General features: G+C 39.6%; 1 protein-coding gene across 1 annotated transcript in view; it reads right to left on the bottom strand.

Moving 5' to 3' along the window:
- The window catches only part of LOC309716232 (polypeptide N-acetylgalactosaminyltransferase 10-like), an 88,411-nt gene that overhangs the window by 21,574 nt on the left and 41,631 nt on the right, over window positions 1-25,206 (bottom strand). The window contains exons 5-6 of the mRNA XM_082549910.1: window positions 5,694-5,879; window positions 2,398-2,581 (exon numbers count right to left, since the gene is read on the bottom strand). Of these exons, the coding sequence (XP_082406036.1) occupies window positions 2,398-2,581; window positions 5,694-5,879 (370 nt within the window). The remainder of the gene's footprint in view (window positions 1-2,397; window positions 2,582-5,693; window positions 5,880-25,206) is intronic.

Here is a 25,206-nt window from a genome sequence, read left to right as displayed (position 1 = left end):
TCTACACACTGACTATATTAGAGGGATTAATAAAAAAGGTGTTTTACACAGTTATTTACACAGTGTTTTACGCCTACATCAATCAAGATTTAAGAGATTCTGTTTGATCCGACAGGGCAAGAAGGAAAAAAAACTCAAATTACACAACGCTGCCTGAAAAAAAAGTGTTGCTCCAAACCATTGGTCTAAATCCACATCAATGTAAATATGAGCATAGTCAGTGTGGAAAAATGTGGGGGTAAGGACTTAATTACAGCTGAGACAAAGTGAAGCAAAGGAGCTGAGACGGAGTTGCCAGTCTAATTTCAGCTTGTCTTAATTAAGAAAGCTCAGCACTTTGTCGTGTCACAATTATCCTCAGAAACACATCTTTCTTTCTCACACTGTCACATTTGGACACATTGGCAACATACAGCAGGGGAAACCAGTGGATTTTTTTTGTTTTGCTCCAGTCATAAAAGCAGAATTACCAAAAAGCTGCTGCATGCCAACCAGTCAAATTGCATTTTACATGCATGTCTGTGCATGTGTGTAACATGTTACATTTAACATCTAAAACGGTATTTTGTGAGGTCACAATGACCTTGACTTTTTGACATTTATGCAGAGTTATTCTAATGGTTATTAGTTATCCTTCTAGTTCATCTAATCACTTCATTCTTGTGTCCAAGTGAAACTTTGAGCCAAACTTGCAGAAGCTCCCTTGAGGACTTCCTGAGAAGGGGACAGACAAGTCGAAAACATAAAGCCTCAAAAATTGTTTCCTGTGGTTGTTAAAGTGTCCCAAACCTACAAAACACAGATTATACATATTCATAAGGGAAAAACATCACAAATGGGCATCTGGCACCTGTCTCTAGATGTTCTCACTCGTGAAGCGCTGTTCTATAACAGTGTGATCGTACATAAGAGAACCACTAAGCATACGGTTCAGTTCATCTGTTGCTATATTCTGTATAGTTAGATGAGCACTGCAGTGCACCAGTGAAGTGTCTTCTTGGGAGGGTTTGACTTCCAGTGCAGCATCTGATGTGTGAGAGCACGGATTTTGGGAACATAAATGTAAGAGACAAAAATGTCTGTACATCATTACTAAATACAGAAGGGAAAAAGTGTTGTCAATATTTAAAGTGAGCCAATTGGATAAATGATGGATGGATGAATGAATATGAAGATGTTTTTTCACCTCTCATGTGAAAGGTTTTAGTTTTACAAGCTGATGGAGGTTCTCAGGCATCGTAGCTCTATCTACTTAACATTCAAACCTCTATTTTAGCTCCAGGTTGCCTTCAAATTAAGTGCTTAGAACTACAATGACTGGATGACTCAGAACCCCACACAGATACCTCAAGCATAGAAAATACATAAAAAGACTGCGTTAGGCCACCTCTAGAGGCGGAGAGACTGTTCATCAGCATGGCTAAATACACGGACCAGTTTTAGTTAAAGCAAAAACAAAAGTGGAATCAATTTACATTCTACAGTGTTAAAAATGTATACAAAATTACACAAATGTTTTTCACCACAAAAATGAATGTATTCATAGTTAGGGGCAGTTTGCATTACAGAACTTTGATATAATTTGTGTTACTTTCATATTCTGCATAAACTGGCTTATCTGATAAACTTAGCCTTGTGCTAAGCTAGCATAATTTAGCAAACAGCTAGTAGGCCAAAGTATTCCTTGTTAAAAATATTTTACTGTAATCAATACTTATGTTCAAGCAGACAAAAAAATAAGAGCTGATCTCCACTTTAAAAAACATCCGATATATATGCCTGATTCCGCCATTCTTTTTAAAAATCCAGCAGTAACATTACTGGAGTAGGAGTGAATGCATCTTACGTAACTGTTTGAAGTACAATATTTTGAAAATGAAAATTCTAAACAAAGCAAACAAAAGTCATCTTCTTAATGGAAGTATCAACATCCTTATCAATACAGTAAACTAGTATCAATTTGGTGATGGGAGGCATCCTGCTAAAAATATTATCATTTCTATAGAGACATTCACTCCCCGTATCATGTCTACTTTCTGTCTGGGCAGCCCATTAGTGATTGTGTGATCCTGGCAACTCACTTACACCAGAGTAGGGAAAAAATAAGCCTCACAAACCAACATCATCTTTACTCACAAGACAAAGTACGACATACGCCTTTATTAGAAAGAGACTTTCAACAGCTCAGCCTGGATAATGAGAAGATTATGCACAATAAAGCATTTTAGAGGAGTGGACTTCAATTACTGTCATTTTATCATTCATCATTTAGGTCATTTAAATAAAATCCTTCAAAATCTAAATGCATATTTAAATGAAATAGGTATGCCGTGGAAGGAAAGCTTTAAGTCACTGATTAGATTTAAAGTGCACTACTTTTAAACTTGCGTTACTCACTCAAAGGGTTCACTGGGGTCATCCCTCTGCATCTCTGGAGGGATTGGAATCCGTTTGTAGTACATTTCCCAGTCAAACGCCCCTCGCATGGCGTCCCCTGCCTGCGTGTCATAGCCAAAGTTGTCGTGGTCGATGACGTCAATCATTGGACATACAATAGCCTTCCTGTTCTGGGCAATTCGATCTGTGAGATGCACATAGAGAGCCATTTGAATAATGTGAGTTAAATAAAAAAAAAATAAGACAAGTTACGTGTTTATTTGCTGTATGTTGTGATATGGACAATAATAAATGAAACTCAGTCTTGGTTAACCCTTGTTCTGTTTGGTCCTCTGTTTGTGTTATAATATTTAGTTTTTGTTTAGAGATTCATCCTTTGGTCATAACCTCTCTATCCCCTTTTTCTCTCCTTTGTTTGTATCTAAACTCACCGGCTACTTTACTGCCTTGGACCTCCCTTTGCTTTCACAACCATCTTAATTCTTCATAGCATAGTAGTAGAGTGAATTTTGAACACTGTTATGTTCAAGAAACCAATCTGAGATGATTTGAGCTTTGTGACATGGTGTGTTATCTTGCTGGAAGGAGCCAGCAGAAGATGAGTACAATGTTTTCATAAAGGGATAGAAAATAATCAGCAACAATATTCAGGTAAGGTGCAGTCACTTATCAGAGTAGGTGATATTTTTCCAGTCCTGATATCCAGTTTGGGTGAGCCCATGTGGAGTCCACATTGTCCACATTGTGGACTGTGGACTCTGTTTCCTGTTCTTGGCTTAGAGGAAGGGTGCCTGGTGCAGTCTTCTGCTGCTGTAGCCCATTTCAAGGTTTGACACGTCGTGCATTCAGAGATGTGTGTATTATTGTAGGGTCTACCTTACAATATAAAGCGCCTTAAGGTTTGTTGTTGTGATTTGGCACTGCATAAATAAAACTGAATTGAACAGAATAGAATAGAGATGCTTTTCTGCATACCCTGGTATGTTCTCTATAGACAATAGTGAATCCTCAGCTTGTCTGACATCAACAACCACACCAAGTCACTTAGATTAACTTTCTTTTCCATTCTGATGCTTGGTTTGAACTTCAGCAGGTCTTCTTGTCCATGTTTACGTGCCTAATGCACGGAGTTGCTGCCATATGAGTGTGAGTGTATGTGTTCTTCCTTTTACTAACTTCCACATAACATTTACATTTGGATACAGCTGTGAACGGATTCTTGGCAACAGCACTCCATAAGTTAAGGTCTTTGATGATCCAGAAGGGGATAGGAAAATTGTCCACCACAGATGTAGTTTTTAAAAATGCAGCTTTATACCTGAGTTTGAATTTTTTACAGCAAACAATATATGGTAACTTTATATTTGGATTCAACAATTATTAAAATACAGAAAATATTTATAGTTTCCGCTCCTCTTTCAGATGAAAAGCATGTATCATATCAATATTTGTATTCATAATTGCCAATTCAAAGTAATGATACTGCTGCACCTAATGCAAACCTGCAGTGCAACTACAGTATGTTCACTTTTCCACAGCCTCCAGTCCTAACTCTTTCACTCCTGACAACAATCAAAGTGCCACAGTGGGCTGTAATGAACATGGCTGCTTGTTTATGTTACGCACTGGCAGACACACGTCCTATTCCCGCTTGATGTGTAAACAGCTTGACAGAGAGGTAACATGGGTCATAAGGTTTGCTGTGAAATGGTTCCAACTGGGAATGGCGCCATGCTGGGAAACCGAGTTGAACATGGGTCCTTAATGGAAAAAGGTAATTGATAAAGTGAGAATGAGGTAGTGAGCAAGTCCATCAGCCAGAAGAGGAAGCACTCAGTCTCGCAGCAGGGATAGTGTGAGTGCATGTGTGTGTGTGTGCATATATTTCTGTGTTTGAGAATGATTGGCTCTCTCTTAGTGAAAGCAATTTTGCAGCAATAACGTGACTTTGTACATTCCTGTGCTCCGTGACCTTGTGAGTGATACATTTTTCCGAGAGCGATGAAATTTGGAAATTGACATTTGTCAGATTTTGACATTTATAGATGTGTCCTTTTTGTTGCAAAAGTGAGGCATTTTTAAAACAAAAAGTTATTTTTTAAGAAAATTTGAATATTTGTGAAAGTAAAGTAATTTAAAAATATTTGAAAATTAAACTGTCAAAAAGGTTGAAATGTTCTTTTGGAAATTAAGTGATATTTTTGGAGCAATTTTTGAAAGTGAAACGTTTTGGAAAACAGAAATTTCAGGACGTTTTTGTTTATTTAATTTATTTGTTTATTACATGAAAATCACAGTGCTACATTTAAACATTCAGCCAATATTCAAATGCTGAATGACTCTAATATGTTGCCTGGACTGGCTTTAAGTTGTTTACCAGAACGTCTGTAAACATGTTCTTTTTGTTTAATGCAGTAAATGTTATTATTGTGGCCAAAATAATTTATAATAATACATTTGTGTAGAAAATGTGGAAATTCATCCTTATATTTTTGATATTTTAATGGTTCAAGAGGGCAATGTGAACTGGGAGTGTGCAAGAAGCTGGTGGATACAACTGATATATAAAGTAAACACCATTACTATAATGATATATGCTGTAGTTAGCTTGTACACAAAATATCATTAGGCTACAAACTGTGGACACAGCTCTGAGTCACGGCGAGGACCCAGTAGTGCAGTTTAACAGTGAACGAGAGACAGCAAGAACGGACAAAAACTTGGTGATTAAACTATGAATTTATTTCTCAAACTGCACCTGTGTGGTGTCTCACTTTTCAGTGGCACTGCTGTGGGAGATGAGTCTCAGTATGTTGAAAAAAATGTGCCAACAGAAAAGTGAATGGCCTCATTTGTAGTCACCTTACTTTAGTCAACCATAAAGAAAGTAGCTGAGGTAGCAGAATATTAGTCACTGGTGAACGGGAACAAACCTGGATAAACTATTAAGTGAGTCTGAAACTCTACATACGCACTGCAGTGTTTATGATGTACACATTTTATGTATACATGAACTCATTTTTAAACGTAATGTTTATCCTTAGAACCCTATATCATGGCAGCTCTATCATAACTACGTGATCACAATCACATGCATTTGCTATTTTTATTACAACAATGTGGTCTGATGTCGTACTTTGAAGGAAGCCGTCAGACTGAATTGCTATTGGGTGTGGAAATAACACCCTATCTGGCTTGCAAATATTGGTATAAGACCTCGTACCGATTTTTGGATGGGAGATATGTCATCGGCACCTCATGATTGCTGGATGGATGTGTGCAAGCGTGTTTCTCACCCAGCAGTGGAGGCAGCCAGTTGACATTAGCTTCGCAGTGTGAGTCCAGGAAGGTGATGACTTCTGCCTTGGCAGCAGCGGCTCCAAGAAGACGAGTTCTGATCAGCCCCTCTCTCTTCTTCGTCCTCAAGATTTGAACCTTAGGCATCCGTTTCATGTACTCCTCCAGTGCCACCTTTAGGTGCTCTGCAAAGAGAGGAAGGTAGAGATGATTTGAGGTAAAGGACCACTCTGCTTCAGTAGATTCTTTATCACTTTTAGTCTTTTAAAACCAATCGACCACTTTTTGCTACCAAAAAGTCGTAATTTTTTTTTATCAATACCAAGAAAGGAAAGACTCTCATATTTTCAGTTTTCTAAATACAATATTTTAATGTCATTTGAACACTGCAACAAGCCGTACATGCTGTAATTATTTTCATTCTTTTCACACTTTACCTTCACATCGATCAAGCTCAACAACAAAATCCTTCATCACCGTGCTTTGTGTAAGAAGCTGATGCATATGCTTGAGCATTTAGTTTTTCAGCACAGCACTGTCCTTTGTTTTGTACTGCAAATGTTTGTTCAGGATTAAAATAAATACTATAGTAGCATTGATCATTTTGTTTGGAGTAGAAAATTTAAATAGGGACACATGTCCACAATGCATAGACAACGAACTCTCTCAATGTATTTCTTAAGTGTGAAAGAGTTGTGCTGTGTGTATTACCAGTAACAACATTTCAGTGCTCTTAGTTTTTCCTTGGTCCATCCATTGGTGTTACATCTTCTCTGTATCTGTGTGAGTAAATGTGTGAATGTGTGTGTACCAGTCTTGTGATTTTTCTTTTTCTGTCACTTCTTGTTTTGTTTGGTTATCACCCTCATTGTGCATCTTTGTAGTCTTTGTTTTCCAGCTCCTGTGATTGTGTGCTCAGTCCTAATTGATTCGACCTGCCCTTCACCCACTCAGACAATAACATCCTGTCGCTCCCATCTGTCCTTTGTCAGTTCAACTGCTGACCTTCCTGCATGTCCTCTTTTATTTTTATCTGAATTACTCTTTGGTAGAATCAGCAGCCATCAGATTTGCATCTGCTACCTTTCACCATTTCCAGTTAGTTTCCCTTTTTTGTTTGTTCAGCCTGTCTGTGTAGTTCTGTCTCTGCAGTTTGGTTCTCCTTGAATCAAGAACTGGCATGTAACACAAAGACTGGCGACCTACTGAGTTTACCTTCCCTCCTGCCCATGCTCCATGCTGGTAGCCGGGATACACTCCAACCCAGTGCAATTCTGCACACAATAAGCAGTTTATACAACAGCTGTTTTTTTTTTTTTTTGCAGAGGTACCAAAAGAAAGTTTGGGGATAGGAAAGTTTTACTGTTCACTCACTGTGTCTACTTCACAAATCTTCAAAAAGAAGAAAAAAAAAATCTGTTCTCTGCTTCAGTTTTCTGCCTGTGGGATTTTGCCATTTTAAATGCAGAAATTACAGACAGAACATTTAACCACAGGAGCAACGAATCAGACTGATGAGATGCAGGGCTGTGATGTTTTACCTATGTAGGACAAATATCTGCAAACATGAGTGAAGGTAATCTCAGTTCAGGAAATAGACAAAACAACAACTCTAGCAATCCATTTAATGAGCAAGATCAGACAGCGTTCAAAACCGGCTGCCAGGAGATGCACGAACAATGAAATGTGAAAATCTCATTGTTAAGATCTCATTTGGACAATTGCTTGCACATATGGCTATAAATATATGACTATAAAGAGATAAACTTTACAAATATTTGCTCATACTCACAACGTTTCTCAAAGAATAGTTCTTTATACTTAAAATGTAACAAGCGAATAAAAGCGCATTATAACCTGACATTTGGTTAGGTTAAGATGTGTCACACATTTTTTGCAGAACAATCTGCAATTTGCTAAAAAAGACTGCTGAAACATTTTGGCTGTTAAAATTCAGTCTGTCATTGATTGTAATCATGTCAATGATCTGTAAATGCATAGTTAAGTGTAAGTACCATTATTCATTGAAATGGGCTGGGATAATGGTCTCCCTGAAGAGAGAAGGCTTTGTTTTTGTTTTTTTCGTTGTTACGTTTTAATGCTCTTCATACAAAATTTAAAGGCCTTTAAAAAAATCTAACCTAAAATGTGAGATATTTTATATTATTAGTATGACTGTCTGTGTAGGTGGCCTGGGCTGTTTTGTTTGTATAATAAGTACAATTAATTGCAACATTTTGACAAACCAGAGCATTACAAGTATGAAATACTATTTTACCCAACTGATATCATGGATTATTCTATGAGAACACTTAATTCTGTTATGGTGTCATGGTCTTGGGGCTGTGGTATTTTTGTGATTATTTAGAGTGTTTCTCTCTGACTTATGTTAATGATTTGAGTTTTTGAATTTCCATTTCTTTAGTGTAAAGCTACTGTGTGTAGGTATATATCTAACCTTTGCATTAGTTATTTCCTGTTTTGTTTTGGTACTAATTTGGCTCGTGTGCTTTGTATTCAGTTTTACTTTCTCCTCTTGGATTGTGTCTGTTGTGTGCTCCCATGTCTCATTTCCCTGATTGGCCTTCATTGTGTCTGTGTGAGTAAAGAGAGTCCTGTCTTCTGCTCGTCCTTTGTAGGTTTCGCTTTCCTGAATAACTAGGAAGTTGGAATTTCTGAGTTCCGAGATTTCCCACTCAACCAAGAGTTAACAATCCATTCAGAATCAGAATCCTTCACTTAATCCCTAAGGAAATTATGTAGAACAAAAACTCTCTAGCCACATAATTGAAAGGAAATCTATTAAACAGACGAACATTAAGAACAAAGTAAAGGACAAAAAATAAGTAAGAAAAAGTTAAAGTAAAGAGAAAAGCAGGAGCAACTGTAACAGGCTGCATGCATTGTTGATGCATGCACACTCATGATGGCGCACATCCAAGATGGCGGCCCTGGATGTAAACAATAGCAAATTTGTGAAACTTTCTATATCTATCTATGCTGTCACTGTTGTGTATTTGTGACTCACTACATAAGCCATACTGACCACGCTCTATCCAGTGATGTTTTTAAGCGCAAAAAACTTTTTCGTCACTTTATCTGGAACGAGCTAACTTGGACTCCAGAAGCAATACTCTTAAATTCCGACATCAGAGTTTTGAGTAATCTGGAGCATGGAATATATTCTGAAATCCAAATCCAAGAAAAATCAACAGACTACTGTTTGTTGATTTTGTTTGGATTTTTGTACAGACTTGTTGTGGGCCTTCTGCCAATAAAGCTGCCTTTTTGTTTAACAAGTCTGAATTTAGGTTATTTTCGTGCAATTTTATGACATGAAGAATCACAGTTGATTATCCAATGGGTTGGACATCAAATACCTATGCTCTGTCAGATTCTGTTGGTAAAAGATGAGCATAAGATGCGTAGGAGAGAACCAGCCTCACTGAAGATTGGAATTTGAAGCTTCGGGGACAGCAGTTGTGTTAGCCACACATCGTCAGCTAGAAGAAGATGACGCTTAGAGGCCTGTTTGTTAATTTACTTTTTCTTTGGTTTAGGCTCTAAAACACCATAAACTTTGTTAGTTTGCTAGGTTTGGGATGACAGTGTAGTTTGGGTTAAAATACACCCTTTCATAGCATTAAACACTGCAGATATGGCATCAACTCCTCACAAGGTTTCTGTCGGTCCCCTGATGCACTAGATTTATGCCATTACTAACACTCAAAAGCAGTATTTGATGCCCTGAATGAGGTTGGCATTTCACACCATGAGATGCCCTAACCCTGACCTTATCCCCAATCCTAACCTTTTCACGTTCAAAAAGCCTAAAACACAAAGACATTAAACACAAACGATTTATACACAATCCCTTAACGTCATGTTTTAATGCTAGGTGATCATTCTTGAGGATAAAAGCAGAAGCCCAGTGGTTTGAATAGAAAACCTTCTTGAAGTACAGAAAACGTGACATATGGTTTTGACAGCTTCTTTACAAACAGTCACAATACTGCCTGTCTAAAGAAGAAGACAGATAGACTAAGAGTAGCTGAAACGTTGACCTTTTAACGTCATCCTTTAGAAACTCTTTGCTTTCATGCCAAATGCAGAAATCGTACTGAGCTGAATTTGATGGAGAGGAAGAGAAATATAAAATTGCTCTGCCTGCTGCCTTTTTTAAATACATGAAGATGACCTGCAGTGGAAGGAAGAATGACTGCAGATGGTTTTATATTTTCAATATGAAGAAAGGTTAAGAAAGAAGAGCTAAACTTTCAACAGACATTAAAAAGACTGTAAATTGGTAAATAAAACAATCTCCACCCAACCCTCATTCTCCCAACTAATATTCCAGGATTTTATTTATTTATCTTTGTTTTGTTTTATTTCCAGAAGATGAAGCACTTTAGAACAGCAGCAGGGAAGTGGAGCAGGAGGTTGACAGATGAATTGGTGTTTCCATCAGTACTGATGCAGACACTGTACTGGTCAATTGTGGCGAAGAGAGAGCTGAGTGAGGCAGTTGATTTTCTAGGTGCCTAAGAAATACAGCAAGCTGTCCATACCTGAGGCCTTGGAAACTGCCAAGCAAAGACTCACAGCCTTGGCCAGCCGCTTGAGGAGGTACACCAGAGAGATAGAAGGCAGGAGAATAAACCAGCTGTTCTCCACAGAACCAGCAAAGGTGTACTCTCAGTGGCAAGGGAACAATAAGAGACGGAGCAATACTGGAAGAGCATATGGGAGAAGGACGCAACCCATAACGGCAATGCTCAGTGGCTAGTGGATCTGAGGGCAGACCACAGCGACCTCCCTGAACAGGGTCCAGTAACCATCACAGTGGCAGATATCCAAGAAAGGGTCTCCAGTATGAAGAGTTGGACAGCACCAGGCTGGCTGAAGAAGCTGACTGCACTCCACGAGCGTCTGGCAGCACAAATGAACCAGCTGCTAGTTAACGAGAGACACCCAGAATGGCTAACCGAAGGCCGGACGGTCCTGATCCCCAAGGACCCCAAGAAGGGACCGGTCCCCTCCAACTACCGACCAATAACCTGCCTCAGTACTACATGGAAGCTAGAATGCCTAGAATTGCACAAGATCAATGGGACCCTAAGAGCCTTCATCAGGAACTCAATGGGGATGTGGCGTACAACACTAGAGGCCAACTCCAAGCCCATAGCACAAGTCACCATCAAGTGCGGGATCTACCAAGGAGATGCTCTGTCCCCACTGCTGTTCTGCATAGGCCTGAACCCCCTCAGTGAGATCATTAACAAGACTGGCTACGGATACCGACTACGGAACGGAGCAGTTGTCAGCCACCTCCTGTACATGGATGACATCAAGCTGTATGCCAAGAGTGAACGAGACATCGATTCACTGATCCACACTACCAGGCTATACAGCAATGACATTGGAATGTCGTTCGGACTGGAGAAGTGTAGTCGGATGTTAACAAAGAGAGGGAAGGTAGTCAGAACTGAGGGGATTGAACTACCAGAAGGCAACATTGCAGACATCAGAATCAGAATCAGAATACTTTATTCATCCCGAGGGAAATTAGGGGACAGTTACAAGTACCTGGGGATCCCGCAGGCGAATGGGAACCATGAAGAGGCCGCTAGAAAAGCTGCAACCACCAAGTACCTGCAGAGGGTCAGGCAAGTCCTGAGGAGTCAGCTGAATGGTAAGAACAAGATCCGGGCCATCAACACGTACGCCCTGCCCGTGATCAGGTACCCTGCTGGGGTAATAGGCTGGCCAAAGGAGGAGATAGAAGCCACTGACATAAAGACAAGAAAGCTCCTTACCATGCATGGAGGGTTTCACCCCAAGTCCAGCACCCTGAGGCTGTACGCTAAGAGGAAGGAAGGGGGCCGGGGACTGGTGAGTGTCAGCACCACAGTCCAGGATGAGACAACGAACATCCAAGAATACATTGGGAAGATGGCCCCAACTGACCGAGTGCTCAGTGAATACCCCAGGCAGCAGAAACCCAAGAGAGAGGAGGGAGACGAGGAACCATCATGGAAGGACAGGCCCCTGCACGGTATGTACCACCGGCAGATAGAGGAGGTGGCTGATATCCAGAAATCCTACCAGTGGCTGGACAAAGCTGGACTGAAAGACAGCACAGAGGCACTAATCATGGCAGCACAAGAACAAGCTCTGAGTACAAGATCCATAGAGGCTGGGGTCTATCACACCAGGCAAGATGCTAGCAGGCAAGGCATACATGGAACGCCATAACCAAGTGGCCGGCATAGTGTACAGGAACATCTGTGCCGAGTATAACCTGGAAGTCCCGAGGTCAAAATGGGAGATGCCCCCAAGGGTGGTGGAGAATGACCGAGCTAAGATCCTGTGGGACTTCCAGATACAGATGGACAAAATGGTGGTGGCTAACCAACCGGACATAGTGGTGGTAGACAAGCAGAAGAAGACGGCCGTAGTGATCGATGTAGCGGTTCCGAATGACAGCAATATCAGGAAGAAGGAACACGAGAAGCTGGAGAAATACCAAGGGCTCAGAGAAGAGCTCGAGAGGATGTGGAGGGTGAAGGTAACAGTGGTCCCCGTGGTAATCGGAGCACTAGGTGCGGTGACTCCCAAGCTAGGCGAGTGGCTCCAGCAGATCCCGGGAACAACATCGGAGATCTCTGTCCAGAAGAGCGCAGTCCTGGGAACAGCTAAGATACTGCGCAGGACCCTCAAGCTCCCAGGCCTCTGGTAGAGGACCCGAGCTTGAAGGATAAACCGCCCGCAGGGGCGTGCTGGGTGTTTTTATATATATATATATATATATATATATATATACTGTCTTTGCACCGATCCATATAGCCACCATTTACTGCACGAATGATGCTTTGAATGACACAAACAAGAAGTACTATGTTACTTATTTGAATAGCTAAATGCTATTAGCAAATGAAAAACTGCAGTCCTCACTTGAAAAAGCAAGTCAATCCAGTTTTGATGAGTGACATTCAGAGAATGGTCACTTCTGAGTGATAGAAACCAACATTTACATCTAACATTGAGGCTTCAGGGGAGAGCTTCACAAGCTAATGGCTAACTATGGCGTATAAAGTCTATGCCTTTATGTTCTATATCCTTTTGGTGAAGACTTTGACTGATCTGCAACTCCAAGCAAATCCTCTTTGCACTGTAACCAATGACAACTAGTGGTTATGCAGTCAGCTATTGACTGGACAACTGATTAACTATATTTATTCTATTTTTAATACAAATGGATCAAACTAATCTGATGTATACATGCTGCTGTATTTTTTACATTTACTTCATATGTTTTGCCCACTTTGATGTTGCTGTTTGAAGACTTTTACTTTTTATTATTCCATCAAAAACTAATCCTAAATTAGTTCTCTCTGCCCTTCCTTGAATTTCATGTTGTTGTTTCCCCTTCCTGCCTTCCATTGGACTGCAGTGAAGATCATTACTTTCAGCCCATGTTACACAGCAGCTGATCTACACCCTATAAAATGTGACATTGCAACAAGGGCGGAAGGTCTCTGTAAGGTCAGCATCAAACTGAGAGGAAAAAGCAGAGTCTCCTCACTTTATGCTCATGCAATAAATCAACCCATTAACTACTGACCATTAAAAGGCTGACTCTTGCTCTTTATGAACACTCACCCCGCTCAAAGTAACGTTTACATCATCCTTCCAATGACAGGAACCGAGGCAAAATTAATCAAAGAACACTCACCCCATGTGTGAAGAGAGCTTGTATGGGGAGAGGTGAGGAAGACAGATCAGAGCATTTAATTATGATTGGTTAATTTTCCCTCAATAAATTGTGATACAGCTCGTACTGTTTACCATAACCAAGGAGGCAATTAATCACTCTAATGAGAGTGAGCTGATGTTGGCAAACACATTAGTCTTTATTAGAATGTGAAGCAGAGGAAACTGGAAGGCTGAGGCGTTGGGGCCATTTCACAGTGTATACAGCAGAGGCATGAATCACTCATCATACAGCAGGCTGGTGATAGGAGTTCAGCCTATTTATTTGGCACAGAGTGGATTCCACCTGAACTCCCGTGATATTATCCATCCATTTTTGTTAGTTTACCTCCCTGGAGTCTGTCACACACATTTTACATGAACAGTCCTGGAGTTTTCCCGCCATCTTTCATCATCTCACATAGGGCCAAACTCAAACATGAATATGTGCTTAGAAGTTGAAAGACATGACAGCAGCCCTCAGGCTTTTGTATGGTGGCCCTGAGAGGTCAAACACACTGCACCTTAAGAAAACACCATGACACAGAAAAATGCTGCAAAAGCAGAAAAAAGGAGAGTTTTTTTTGGGGGGAGACAATAACGTGACGGAACAACTGTGGAAGTGAGACCAGAGGGTTCATCTGTGAAAAGATACAGTTAATGTGTGTTTTATTTGCATGATTCATATAATATTGTAGAAGCATGTTTGCTAACAGCTTGTCACTTCTGCAGCTGCTCCCTCACATTATTTTCTCCCCCAAAAGACTCCCCTTGTGTTTTGTGAGCTTTCTTCTTATTTTGTATTTATTTAATTTTGTTGTGACCTTTAAAAAAAAAACAGTTGTGTTTTGTGTGCTTTTATAGAATCTATTAGCTGGTGTTTTTTTCACGCTGCAGTGCATTTGACCTCTCAGAGCCACCGTACCTTCGTCTCGGTGATGACATGAGGTTAAAATGTCAAATGTGTCAGAATAAACTTGTGGATTATGTTTGTCTTACTTTGGTTCATGAACTTAAACACTGACCAAGTGGAGCCTCCTCATAGGACTAGTGAGTCACTGCATTATCCTTTGAATATATTAGCTGTACTGTTATTATTAAAATGCCTTAATTAAATAAAATGATAGCCCACAAATCCATCACTTTGCTGAATTGTTTTATAACATCTGTAAATTCACTAATCTTTGCTCAACTGAAATCCCAGAAATTACAATTACTAACTAGTGTTGTCTCACATATAGATATGGGTTAGCTTGAATTCCAGAAAGGCTGCAATCATTGTTTTAAAGGATACTAACACTTAATAAAACGTAAGAATATCTGACTTTATGTAACCAAGATGTAACACATACACACCCTTCCCGCCCCCTAAAACACAAACCTCTGAAAGCTAAAAATAACTACTATTAAGTAAGGTTACTTTTTTATTGGATATTTTTCATTTTAGCACTCTAATATTGTAATGTTCTCATGAAGTATATATAAAGAAATAATAAAAAAAATATTTGCACCGAAGAGAGATCAGGTTTTAAGTCGTAGGGCCTATGAGCTCAAAGTCAAACACACAACACTGCAGTCCACACACGAGCAACATCCTTTCTAATGGATTAAAAAAAAAAAAAAATCAATTAATGCTGAAACACAGCAGGTCCAACATGGCACACTGAGCTGTTTTCAGGGTGGTGGATTAATCCCTAGAAGCGCTGGCACACCACCAAAGACTGGAGCCGCTTGTTTATTCCCCCAGCAAAATATTCCAGTGCCCTTGTGAACTCCATCACACTCTGTCAATTTTCTCTCATGAAATAAATTATTCTCAAGGGAGTGGCTGCGCCTATTGTAGGTCAGTTTTGCCACACTGTTAGGGACAGGAAGCACGAGGAAGTGCACGGCAAACAAATGATGTCAAGTTTGCGACCAGTGTTTCGCTGATCTGCATGTAATTTCACATTCTGTTTTACTCCGAGGAAAGCCTGATGAATTTCCTTAAGTAATTTCTTGAGTCAGCATTGGCTAGGGCTGAAGTGAGGAAAGTAAGTCAGGAAAATGCACTGAATGAATAAAACAACACCTCTTGTTCTGCTGCAGCAAGTTTGAAAGACTTAAACTGTCTACTGGGATTTCAACCTTTGCTGCAATGCCAAATTGGTGGTGTACGCCTTTAAGAAATTTGAAGAAGCCTCTGTTACCAATAACAACGAGCAAATAAATTCTCACTGTAAACCAGCAGTTGGCAGCAATCACTGCTTTCAAACAAAGTAGATCAAACAATGTAGACAGACTAACCAGAATACAATTATTAATTTATTTATTTTATATAGTAAGGAGCTTGGTCTGGCCTGATGACGTGAGATACATCCTGAACACAGTCTGCGCACAGACAGAAGAATGGCTGCCTTTATACTTCCATTTGTCAAAGGCTGAGGGTGTGGTACACATCTGCACAAGCTGTTTTCTTTTCATTGGGGACCTGACACGCTGGCTGCAGAAAAAGCTAGCAGTCGATATTCAGATGGATGAGGACAGATGGATGGATGGATAGTCCTTATTAGATGGCAGAAGTTTGGTTGCAAGTCAAAGATTTCACAGGCAGGGGAGCACAGATTTTGTCTCATTTGCGAGCTTTGTGCTTTTGCACTTTGTTTTCAGTCACATTTTAGTTTCACATTTTGCTGCTTGGCACCAACAGCTTGCCAACATTAAGTTTTTTCACATTGTAAACTTTGCACATTGAAAATTATTTGCCTTTACATGTGATGCCAAAGGGCCCTCAAGAAACCACATGTTTTACGTCAGTGGCATAACCCTTTAACAAGTCAGCATAGGACAGTGCATCGGGAACAAGTTATAGATGCAAGTGTGGTTTTTTTAAAAGTTCCTTTTTCTACCAAATACAATTTCAATCTTTATTAAAATCAGTGATCTTAGAGCATAATCACACCAACACACTGTCACACTGTCCTGATCACTATCACACTGCAATCAGGAAAGAAACAGATTAAATCAGCACAGAGTCAGGAAAGAATAAAATAACATAATAGAGGTTCACACAGACAATAATCGGGTGTCAAGCTTTTAAATGGCACCTGGGACTGTGAGATAATAACATTGTATTTTTAGAACATTTTTTGTTACTTTAGGAATTCATAGTTCAGATGCCACAGCGGCAAGAAATCACAAAGGAGCTCAGAACCAGCCTGTTTTCCATTGCAAAACAGTGTCCTTCAAGTCCTTACAAAAACAGAGTTTACTCATGCCACAGGCATGCCATCGAAGTACATGAACAGCTTTAAAGTACATTGACAAAACCATAACTGTCAGAAATCAGTAAGAAAAAAAGTATACAAATTACCCACTGTGATGTGTAGTTGTTTTTTTATTTATTTATTATCTAAGATCAAAATTAAAACAGATAAACACAACAACTTGATTTTTTTCCTTTTTTTCCCTTTTCAAAGCACAACCTCACTGAAAGATTGAAAGACAGAGATTTGTCAGTAAGAAAAAAAATGCTTTTATTATAGATGATAACTTACTGAAAAAAAATAATGCAAAAGTAATAAAAGAGATCCTTGTGTAACTGAAAGTAAACACAATAGCATCTTACTAAAAGAAGGTTACATAATAATAATAATAATAATAATAATAATAATAATAATAATAATACTTTAAGACTGTATGTATTAAAGCCTGTTAGGCTTATGTAGGCTTTCCACAGATCTTCTAGCATCTGCTGAAAAATTGTCAAACAACAATCTTGCATAATTTACTGACCCTAGCAATCTCAGAATTGAGAGCTTGTTTTTACGACTCTTCATAGTTATCTTTAATCTGAACCTTTAATTGTGCAAGAGTTGGAAGTCTGCTGGTTTCATAAGCTCCATCTAAATGTGCTACTTTATTAAGTAGATATGAAAAAAATCAGTGGGAATGACAAGTGAAAATAAAACTTGTTTAGAATGAGTATCACTCATCTGGAGATTAACAAATATAACAAAAGAAATGTGGGTTTGTACAAGGAATGGCTTTATTTATATAAAACAAGCAACCCTTGTATCTTGCCACAAGACTCTTGTGTGCATTCATCATATTGTTTCTAAACTCACCATCAGCCTTTTTACTTCATTCATTTTTGATCGTGTCTTACTTAGATATAAGAAATACACTTTAACGTTTTTTTAATGTCCATATTATGACATTACTACTTTGAAAAAGAGAGAACAAACAAAAAAAAATGTATCATGATGGCAAATATTCCTCCCCATTGCTTTGTAAGGATGGAAATTGTGTTTCTGTACTTGTGTTTTTCAGTTTTTAGAAGAGCTCAATTTAGTTATAGGAAGAACATATCACTTATTCAATCAGCAGCAAAGAAAGGAAGGCACTAAAGGTTGGCTTAAAAAGAAGTGAATATGGTATGCTGCTTTAAAAGGCAGGCCAAGACTACATTTTACAGGTTTATAACTTAACGCAGAGGCCAGCATATACAATAGCAGCGCTACAGTATATTTCATTTAGTTTGTCTTCACACAGTAAGCATGACTTATCTGGTTGTCTCCTCTTCAGAAAGACGTTTGAATTGATCAGCTCCCAGTGATGGCTCCACATCTCTAAATGGCAACACTCAATTAGCTGCTTTTGTCCTCTGTCGTCTGTCTCCCTCTCAACCTCCCTCTTCATATCACTCTCTCCCGCGTATCTCCATCACACTTCACTGAGCGCCATTACCTCATTATCTCCCTTCACCCTCATTCACACACACACACACACACACACACACACACACACACACACACACTTGAATGAATAAACATGGCAAAATTTGTTCTGTGTTTCTGCAATGCCTCCTCTTTCTCCCCCTTTAGTCACCCCCCATCGCTGCCTGTCCCATAAATCATCTCCTATCTCCTCATCACCATTGCTTCCTCTCCCCACTGCTCCATCATGATGGTGAGGCTGCTACTGTTGATAAGACTGTAGCTTGACACTGCTGACAGTAGCTTTCTCAGGCAGCCAAAACAACAAATCTAACTAGACTGTTCCAAAATTTTAACTGATTGTGTATTCAGTAATGTTTATATAATATCCATAGCTAAATCTATATACTGTATCTACAATAATAATAATAATAATGGATTGCATTTATATAGCGCTGTACAATTCCACTATTCATTCACTCTCACACACTGGTGGAGGCAGCTACAGTTGTAGCCACAGCTGCCCTGTGGCAGACTGACAGAGGCGAGGCTGCCGTATCGCGCCATCAGCCCCTCTGGCCATCACCAGTAGGCGGAGTGTCTTGCCCAAGGACACAACGGCAGAGACTGTCCGAGCCAGGGCTCGAACCGGCAACCTTCCGGTTACAAGACAAACTGCCAACTCTTTGAGCCACGATCGCCCCAGTATCTGTCTCTCTATATATAGCCAAAAAATGTCAGTGGGTCAGAAGGTGCATGAGTCAGCCTGTGTACCACCTCAAATGTCTTAAAAACTCCAGGACTTTGGAATCTAGTGCAAATAATTAAGACCCAAGAAAATAATCGTAATTAAAATTTTTGATCTTGAGAAAGCGGCAGCACGGTGGTTAGCACTGTTGCCTCACAGCAAGAAGTTCAATTCCACCATCAGGCCGGGGTCTTTCTGTGTGGAGTTTGCATGTTCTCCTCGTGTTTGCGTGGGTTCCCTCCGGGTACTCCGGCTTCCTCCCACCGTCCAAAGACATGCAGCTTGTGGGGATAGGTTAATTGGCTTATCCAAATTGCCACTAGGTGTGAATGTGAGTGTGAATGGTTGTCTGTCCCTATGTGTTAGCCCTGCGACAGACTGGCAACCTGTCCAGGGTGTACCCCGCCTTTCGCCCTATGACAGCTGGGATAGGCTACAGCGCCCCCCGCGACCCTGAAAAGGATAAGCGGAAGCGAATGGATGGATGGATCTTGAGAAAATAGAAAACGGTCCATGATCAAGCACGTAGAATGGCACAGGAAAAAAGGAAAGTTTAAAGCTTTTGATTGGGTGGACTTTTTACAGCCTACCTCTAAAGTCACTCGCTCTTTCCTCTTAGCATATACTAGATCATCTGTAACGTGCACAAGTGAAAGTCAAATAGATAGATGGATAATAGATCCAAATAGATGGATTGCCATTAAACTGACCGAGCAGAATGACCACTTTCAAACATTATATAATACAAGTAAGTGCTGATTTATCACGTAATCTAATCGGCATACCATAATGAGACTGACTCATTGCACATAGGATAACTTACTTTCTCTACACTTTCCTCCCCTCAGCCCTAACCAGTCATGGCAGAATGACGCCCCTTCCTGGGCCTGCTTCTGCCTCATGTTTCTTCCTGTTAAAAGGGAGTTTTTCCTTTCCACGTTCGCCAAAGCACTTGTACATAGGGGGCCATTTGCTTGTTGGGGTTTTCTCTGTATTACAGTAGGATTGTTATCTTACATTATGAAGCATCTTGAGGCACCTGTTGTTGCGATTTGGCGCTATATAAATAACTGACCTGAATTGAACTACAATTAGCAAAATGCTAATCTGGGCTATAAAAACCTTGAAGAGCAGCTACATGTTATTATTTTTCTGATTTTCAGTCGACTTGCTGAAAAGAAACAATGTTAGAAATTCTGTATGTTTTTGAAAATGGTCCAGTTCATTCTAGCCCGAGTTGGTTCTTGTTTGCTGTTCTGCGCCATGTTTAATAGCTTGCAATATTAGTAACCAACCATGTCAACAAAATATCCAAATACACACAAAATAAAAACAAACACAAGTACTGAGGGAACCCATCCACCACCAGAACGTTCTTATAAAGAAAAAAAAAAAAGACAAACAAATCAAATCACAAGAAAACACATTTGAAAGGCTGTTGAATTTTATAACGAAAATAAATAAAGATAGAGGAAAAACTGAGACATGGTGGAAATCTGACAGATTTCAGCACTCAGACTCTATTAGTGTCACATTTTTCTTTGGCTGGACTCACAGTATTAAAAAAACAACATGAAACAGCATCAGATTCTATCTTGTTGTCATCATTCCAGCCGGCAGAAAAATGGGCCTTCTTTTATTTACTGCTTTATCTTGACAACAAGAGCAACTGGGCAGGTGCAAAAATGTTTCTGGTTTCATTCAACAAGCAGCTGAGACTGGCAGGACTGTGAAACCACACTGGCACATTTGGGAATCATTTTCCATCGCAACACAATCAAAATCTGTCAGTGACATATTTCTGCAAACTTAGCAGCAGGCTTCTTGTGGTCAGCTCTACAGTTGCTGCAGGTTGGAGGCTGTACTGTTGCCTGCTGTGGAAGCCCTGCTATGTGACCACCAGACCGCCTCAACATCTGACTGGAGATAGATCAAAAGTCGCTCTGCATAGTTACAGAGTACAGGCCACTCCTTATTTGAAATAAAGTATTGCAGTGATTTGCTCAATTGATCCCATCAGGGAGTAGAAAGTGGGGAAATAATTGGACGATCAATCTGCCAATGGCAGGTCTCCATCACAGAGTAGCTGATGTGCAGTGAGATTGTGATACCACTGAATAGAACTCGGGGTTTGATTCTGGCTGTAATTCTGAGACACAAGTCCTTTTCATTCAGAATAAAAATCAATGTCACTGAAAAAAGCAACAGAGTATTAATAAGAGAGCCGAAGAAATTACAGAACAGACTCCTGATGACAACCAACAAGCATTTTCATCAGTCAAAATTTTCTACCTTTATTTTCACTGTCACTCAAAAAAACCTGCATGTGGTGAATCATCAGTCAAACTTGATAAAGCAGCAAAAGAATTTAAAAAGTGACTCTACCAAAAATTTAAGCGTACTTGCACTGTTCTTCATTTTTATGCATATTCACCTGTTGCTTCATGTTCTCTTTTTTAAATCATGTGTCCTGTATTCCTCTGTTAATCTGCGGTCTTCTTGTGCATCTGTCACTTCTTGCATGGTCTTTGTCTTCTTGCCTTGTTAGTCCCCAAACTGTTCACCTGTGCCACATCAACAATCAGACATTTCTGTATATCTAGTCTTGTCTGCCCCGCTATATTTTGACACACACCTGACGTAAGGCTTAAAACCCACAAATTTAGACTTTGAATATACATTAAGTCACATAACCTTAAAGTCAATGGGACCAACAGGACGGCAGGCATGACATGGAATATTTACTTTATTTATTTCTGTGCTAAATCTATGTCATAGGTACATGTTAGTGTATGCCACTCTTTTTCAGGTTTCCTGTTTTCCTCTAATGACAAACATCTCTGAAACCCTATGATGCAATGCAATCTACACCACAAACTAATGTGTGCCTCCAAAGAAATGTAATTACACATGTCGAGATGTCAGCACAGCCCACAATGACCTGTTCTATTGCGTACTGTGTACTCCTATGTATTTCCAGCAGCTTCTCCACAAGGGGATCAGTGAGAGAGTAGTAATCACTGCCTCAAAATAAGGACTCACAGATGTCAGCAAATTCCTGGAGGGAGACTGAAAAGTATTGGAATGGGCATGAGGGAAAGTGTAAAGAAAAGGAAAAGCTTGAGGGTCAAATATGTTAGCTGCTAAGAGGAAATAAAAAATGATCACAACAAAACCAGAGACCTATGTCCCAGCACTGTATTTCTTTCTTTCATGGCTGACACCATATATTTAATACTGGGGACATAACCACAAGGTCATTAACACATGTTTCATACACAAGCATAAATGCTGGCAATGACAGTTAGATTAAAAAGACTTTTATAAAGTTTCACTGCAGAAGTCTAAATCAGTCCTGAAGCAGCAGGTAGCTTGGATGAGATGGACGAACGTAATCGAATGTGAAAAGATATCTGGTGAGCAGAGTCCCAGTGCATAAAATTTTCAATCCAAGCTGTAGATGACATCTTACCTTGCCCTACAAACCTTGACTGAAACACTTTCCTGTCCACTCAAACACATCCTGTCCAGCTGCCAAGAAGCCCTAGGGGAGGGTCACTACCGGTTGGACCATCACCAGATGCTAATGGCAATTGCTGGGACTCTTCTCAGCCATAATAATAATCAGGCCCCACTGTCTCCCCATAAAGTAGGTAATATTAGTCAAGGCAGGAGAAACTGAAACTCCAATCTTGAGCTGCCACTGGTTTTCTTTCCACTACAAAAGAATTGCAGAAAGTGACAGAGACCAAACAACTTATGCTTCTCCCACATATCACATCAACATCCCTGCAACCAGACATTGTAACTTTGTTAGTGGCTTCAAACAGCATGCCCTGATAAAATTAACTATGTGCAAGGAAGATTGTATAGCTGAGGTTTTTGAGAGTAAGCTGGACAAGTACCAGAGGCTTTTTGCCAAGACAATGTTGGCAAGGATATTGCCATCCAGTGGAAGTAGACTGGAGAGGCTTTGCAGGTCGCTTTCTCTACAGTTTAAAGCTTGCGGAACATGAGCGGAACGCACAGAAGGTCAGTTATTAGGATTTCAACAGAGCATCAGAAAGAGCTTCCAGGTAGACATGGATCAAGAGGGTAGAGCGATGACGCAGTTTTGCTGTAAGGCAATTCAAGGCTAGGTTTTATCTTCTGTATTTTTCACTCATAATCATGCTTAGAGAGTTTTCAGATAGTTTCTTTATTCAGGTTTCTTTGACAGCCATTACTCTCTCTTATAATAATTTCACTTAATAATTCGAAGCTGCTTTTTCTCTTTGACCATAGAGATTATTTTTGGACCAACAGTGGGAGACCTATCAAAACATGCCAAGTAGTTTACCCAAGGTAGTTGTTAGAATGAGATGAAAAGTTTTCTACTGCATCTGTTTTCTCCACTCAGTAGTCATCGAAAAATAGGAGAACAAGTGGATGACTAAACTCTAAAAGCAATTCTTTCAAGGTTGTAACAGTTCTTGTTTTAAAAAATTTTTTTTTTTTAAAAAGGTAGTACATTAGGGATTTTGGGTTGAGGTTTTAGTACAAGGACACACTCCTCTGCTACAAATGAACATTCAAAGTTTATTAACCCATTATAACCCATTGGTTGTTTGGTTTTAGGTCAAAATACCGTAAGTCATGAACCAGTGGCAATATTGAAAATTACCAAAAGTTTTTTCAATGATATTATGGACATTACGGTACTTTGTAACTAAAAACTGAAAAGCTATAAACTGAAACTAGAACCACTAACAAACAGTGGGGTGTGAGATCAGTTTCTTAAACATTAATATGTAAATTGTCATGACCATTGATGGGGAAACTCAGTTACACTCAATGTAATTCAGGTAGTTTTTTTTTACACATATGCAAGCAGGAAGAGTTGTTTTCTCATATTCCATCTTCATTCCTCTTGGAGATATGAGTTAAATTTATGGATACATTTTTTATTATTATTCCCAATTTCCATGCTATCAAGTAAAGTCATTCAACACTGTATGTCACCTCTCCTTGTGAGCCAATTAGCCCTTTCCTTACAGCTTGTCTGTCATACAACCCTCCTCATCTCCATCTAAAAATCATACAGACTATTAGGGGCGTCCCATCCAAATTTCCCTTTGGTCCTGCCTTCAAATGCGATTCTGTTCTAAAATGTTGCATCGCATCAGATTCCAGTTACCTACTGAAAAGTTATATTGATGGATATTTTTACTTTAAAATAGTCTCTCCTATTGAAATACTGCCAGATAATAACTTGCATTGATGCACATCCACTTAATCAGAACAGTGTGGTATGTGTAAAGATGATCGATATAGTCTGCATTTATATTCATCAAAAATCTATGTGTATCTGGAGATAGATGTCTCCTGTATATCTGATGAACTCTCCATGAAAGATTCATTTCACCTCTCTAACAATTTGAAACATCTCGGGCCTGTTATTTCTGACTGAAGTAATTATGCTCTCAAAAATGACTATGCAAATTATAAAGAGATATAATTTTTGCTTCACTTACAAAAACAAACATAAAAATAGAACCTAGCCCTAACAAATGCAATCTGTCTTTTTAGAAAGCTTTAGAAAGCCAAATGAAGAGTCCAAGAATGAAAAGCAGAGGTGGGGCTTGACCCTTAGGCTGTAATGGTGACTACAGTTGGAAATAAAGACAGATTTAGGAGCTTTGTTGATTTGATCTAACAGCTCTACATTGTAATGCTTACATATAGCAGACATACTGTACATGCATTTCCTCTCTTTGTCTTCCATAGATTCTCTTCCTTGATCTGAGGAGAACGGAGGCAGCTCTTTGTTCTTCTCTGCATGTGTGTGTGTGTGTGTGAGTGTGTGTGAGTGTGAGTGTGAGTGTGAGTGAGAGAGAGAGAAAATGAGGGAGAAAAAGAGGGAGAGAGAGAGACGTTACAGCTACTTTCCCTGCCATGTCTGGCCATAAATCCGTGAAATGACTTGGGCTCCACCAGCAGCATTCATCGCTCATGCTCAACCGCAAATGCTAAGCTGCAAGCGACATAATTCAACCTTTTACTGAGTGAAACCATCTTTACACAGCAGAGGTGAAACTGTTGAACTTTGTTACAGTTGGAGAATTGAATCGATTTCCAATGTTGAAATAATCATGTCGGAATCCATCTGACTCAGTACTTCTAATGATAATGTAACTATATGGACTTTTTATGTTGATTAGCTTTTAGCCTTAGCCACCACCCTTTGGTTACTTAGGTGTGGTTACTTAATCCCAGACATGAGCCACATGTGGACCTATTCTAGGTGAGTTTTTGTGCTCTGTTGTAGTCTAGTAT

This window comes from Aulonocara stuartgranti, assembly GCF_965226115.1.
Source record: "Aulonocara stuartgranti genome assembly, chromosome: 10".
NCBI lineage: Eukaryota > Metazoa > Chordata > Actinopteri > Cichliformes > Cichlidae > Aulonocara > Aulonocara stuartgranti.
Note: the sequence above shows the minus strand (reverse complement) of the source record. Positions and strands in the feature narration are given on the sequence as shown.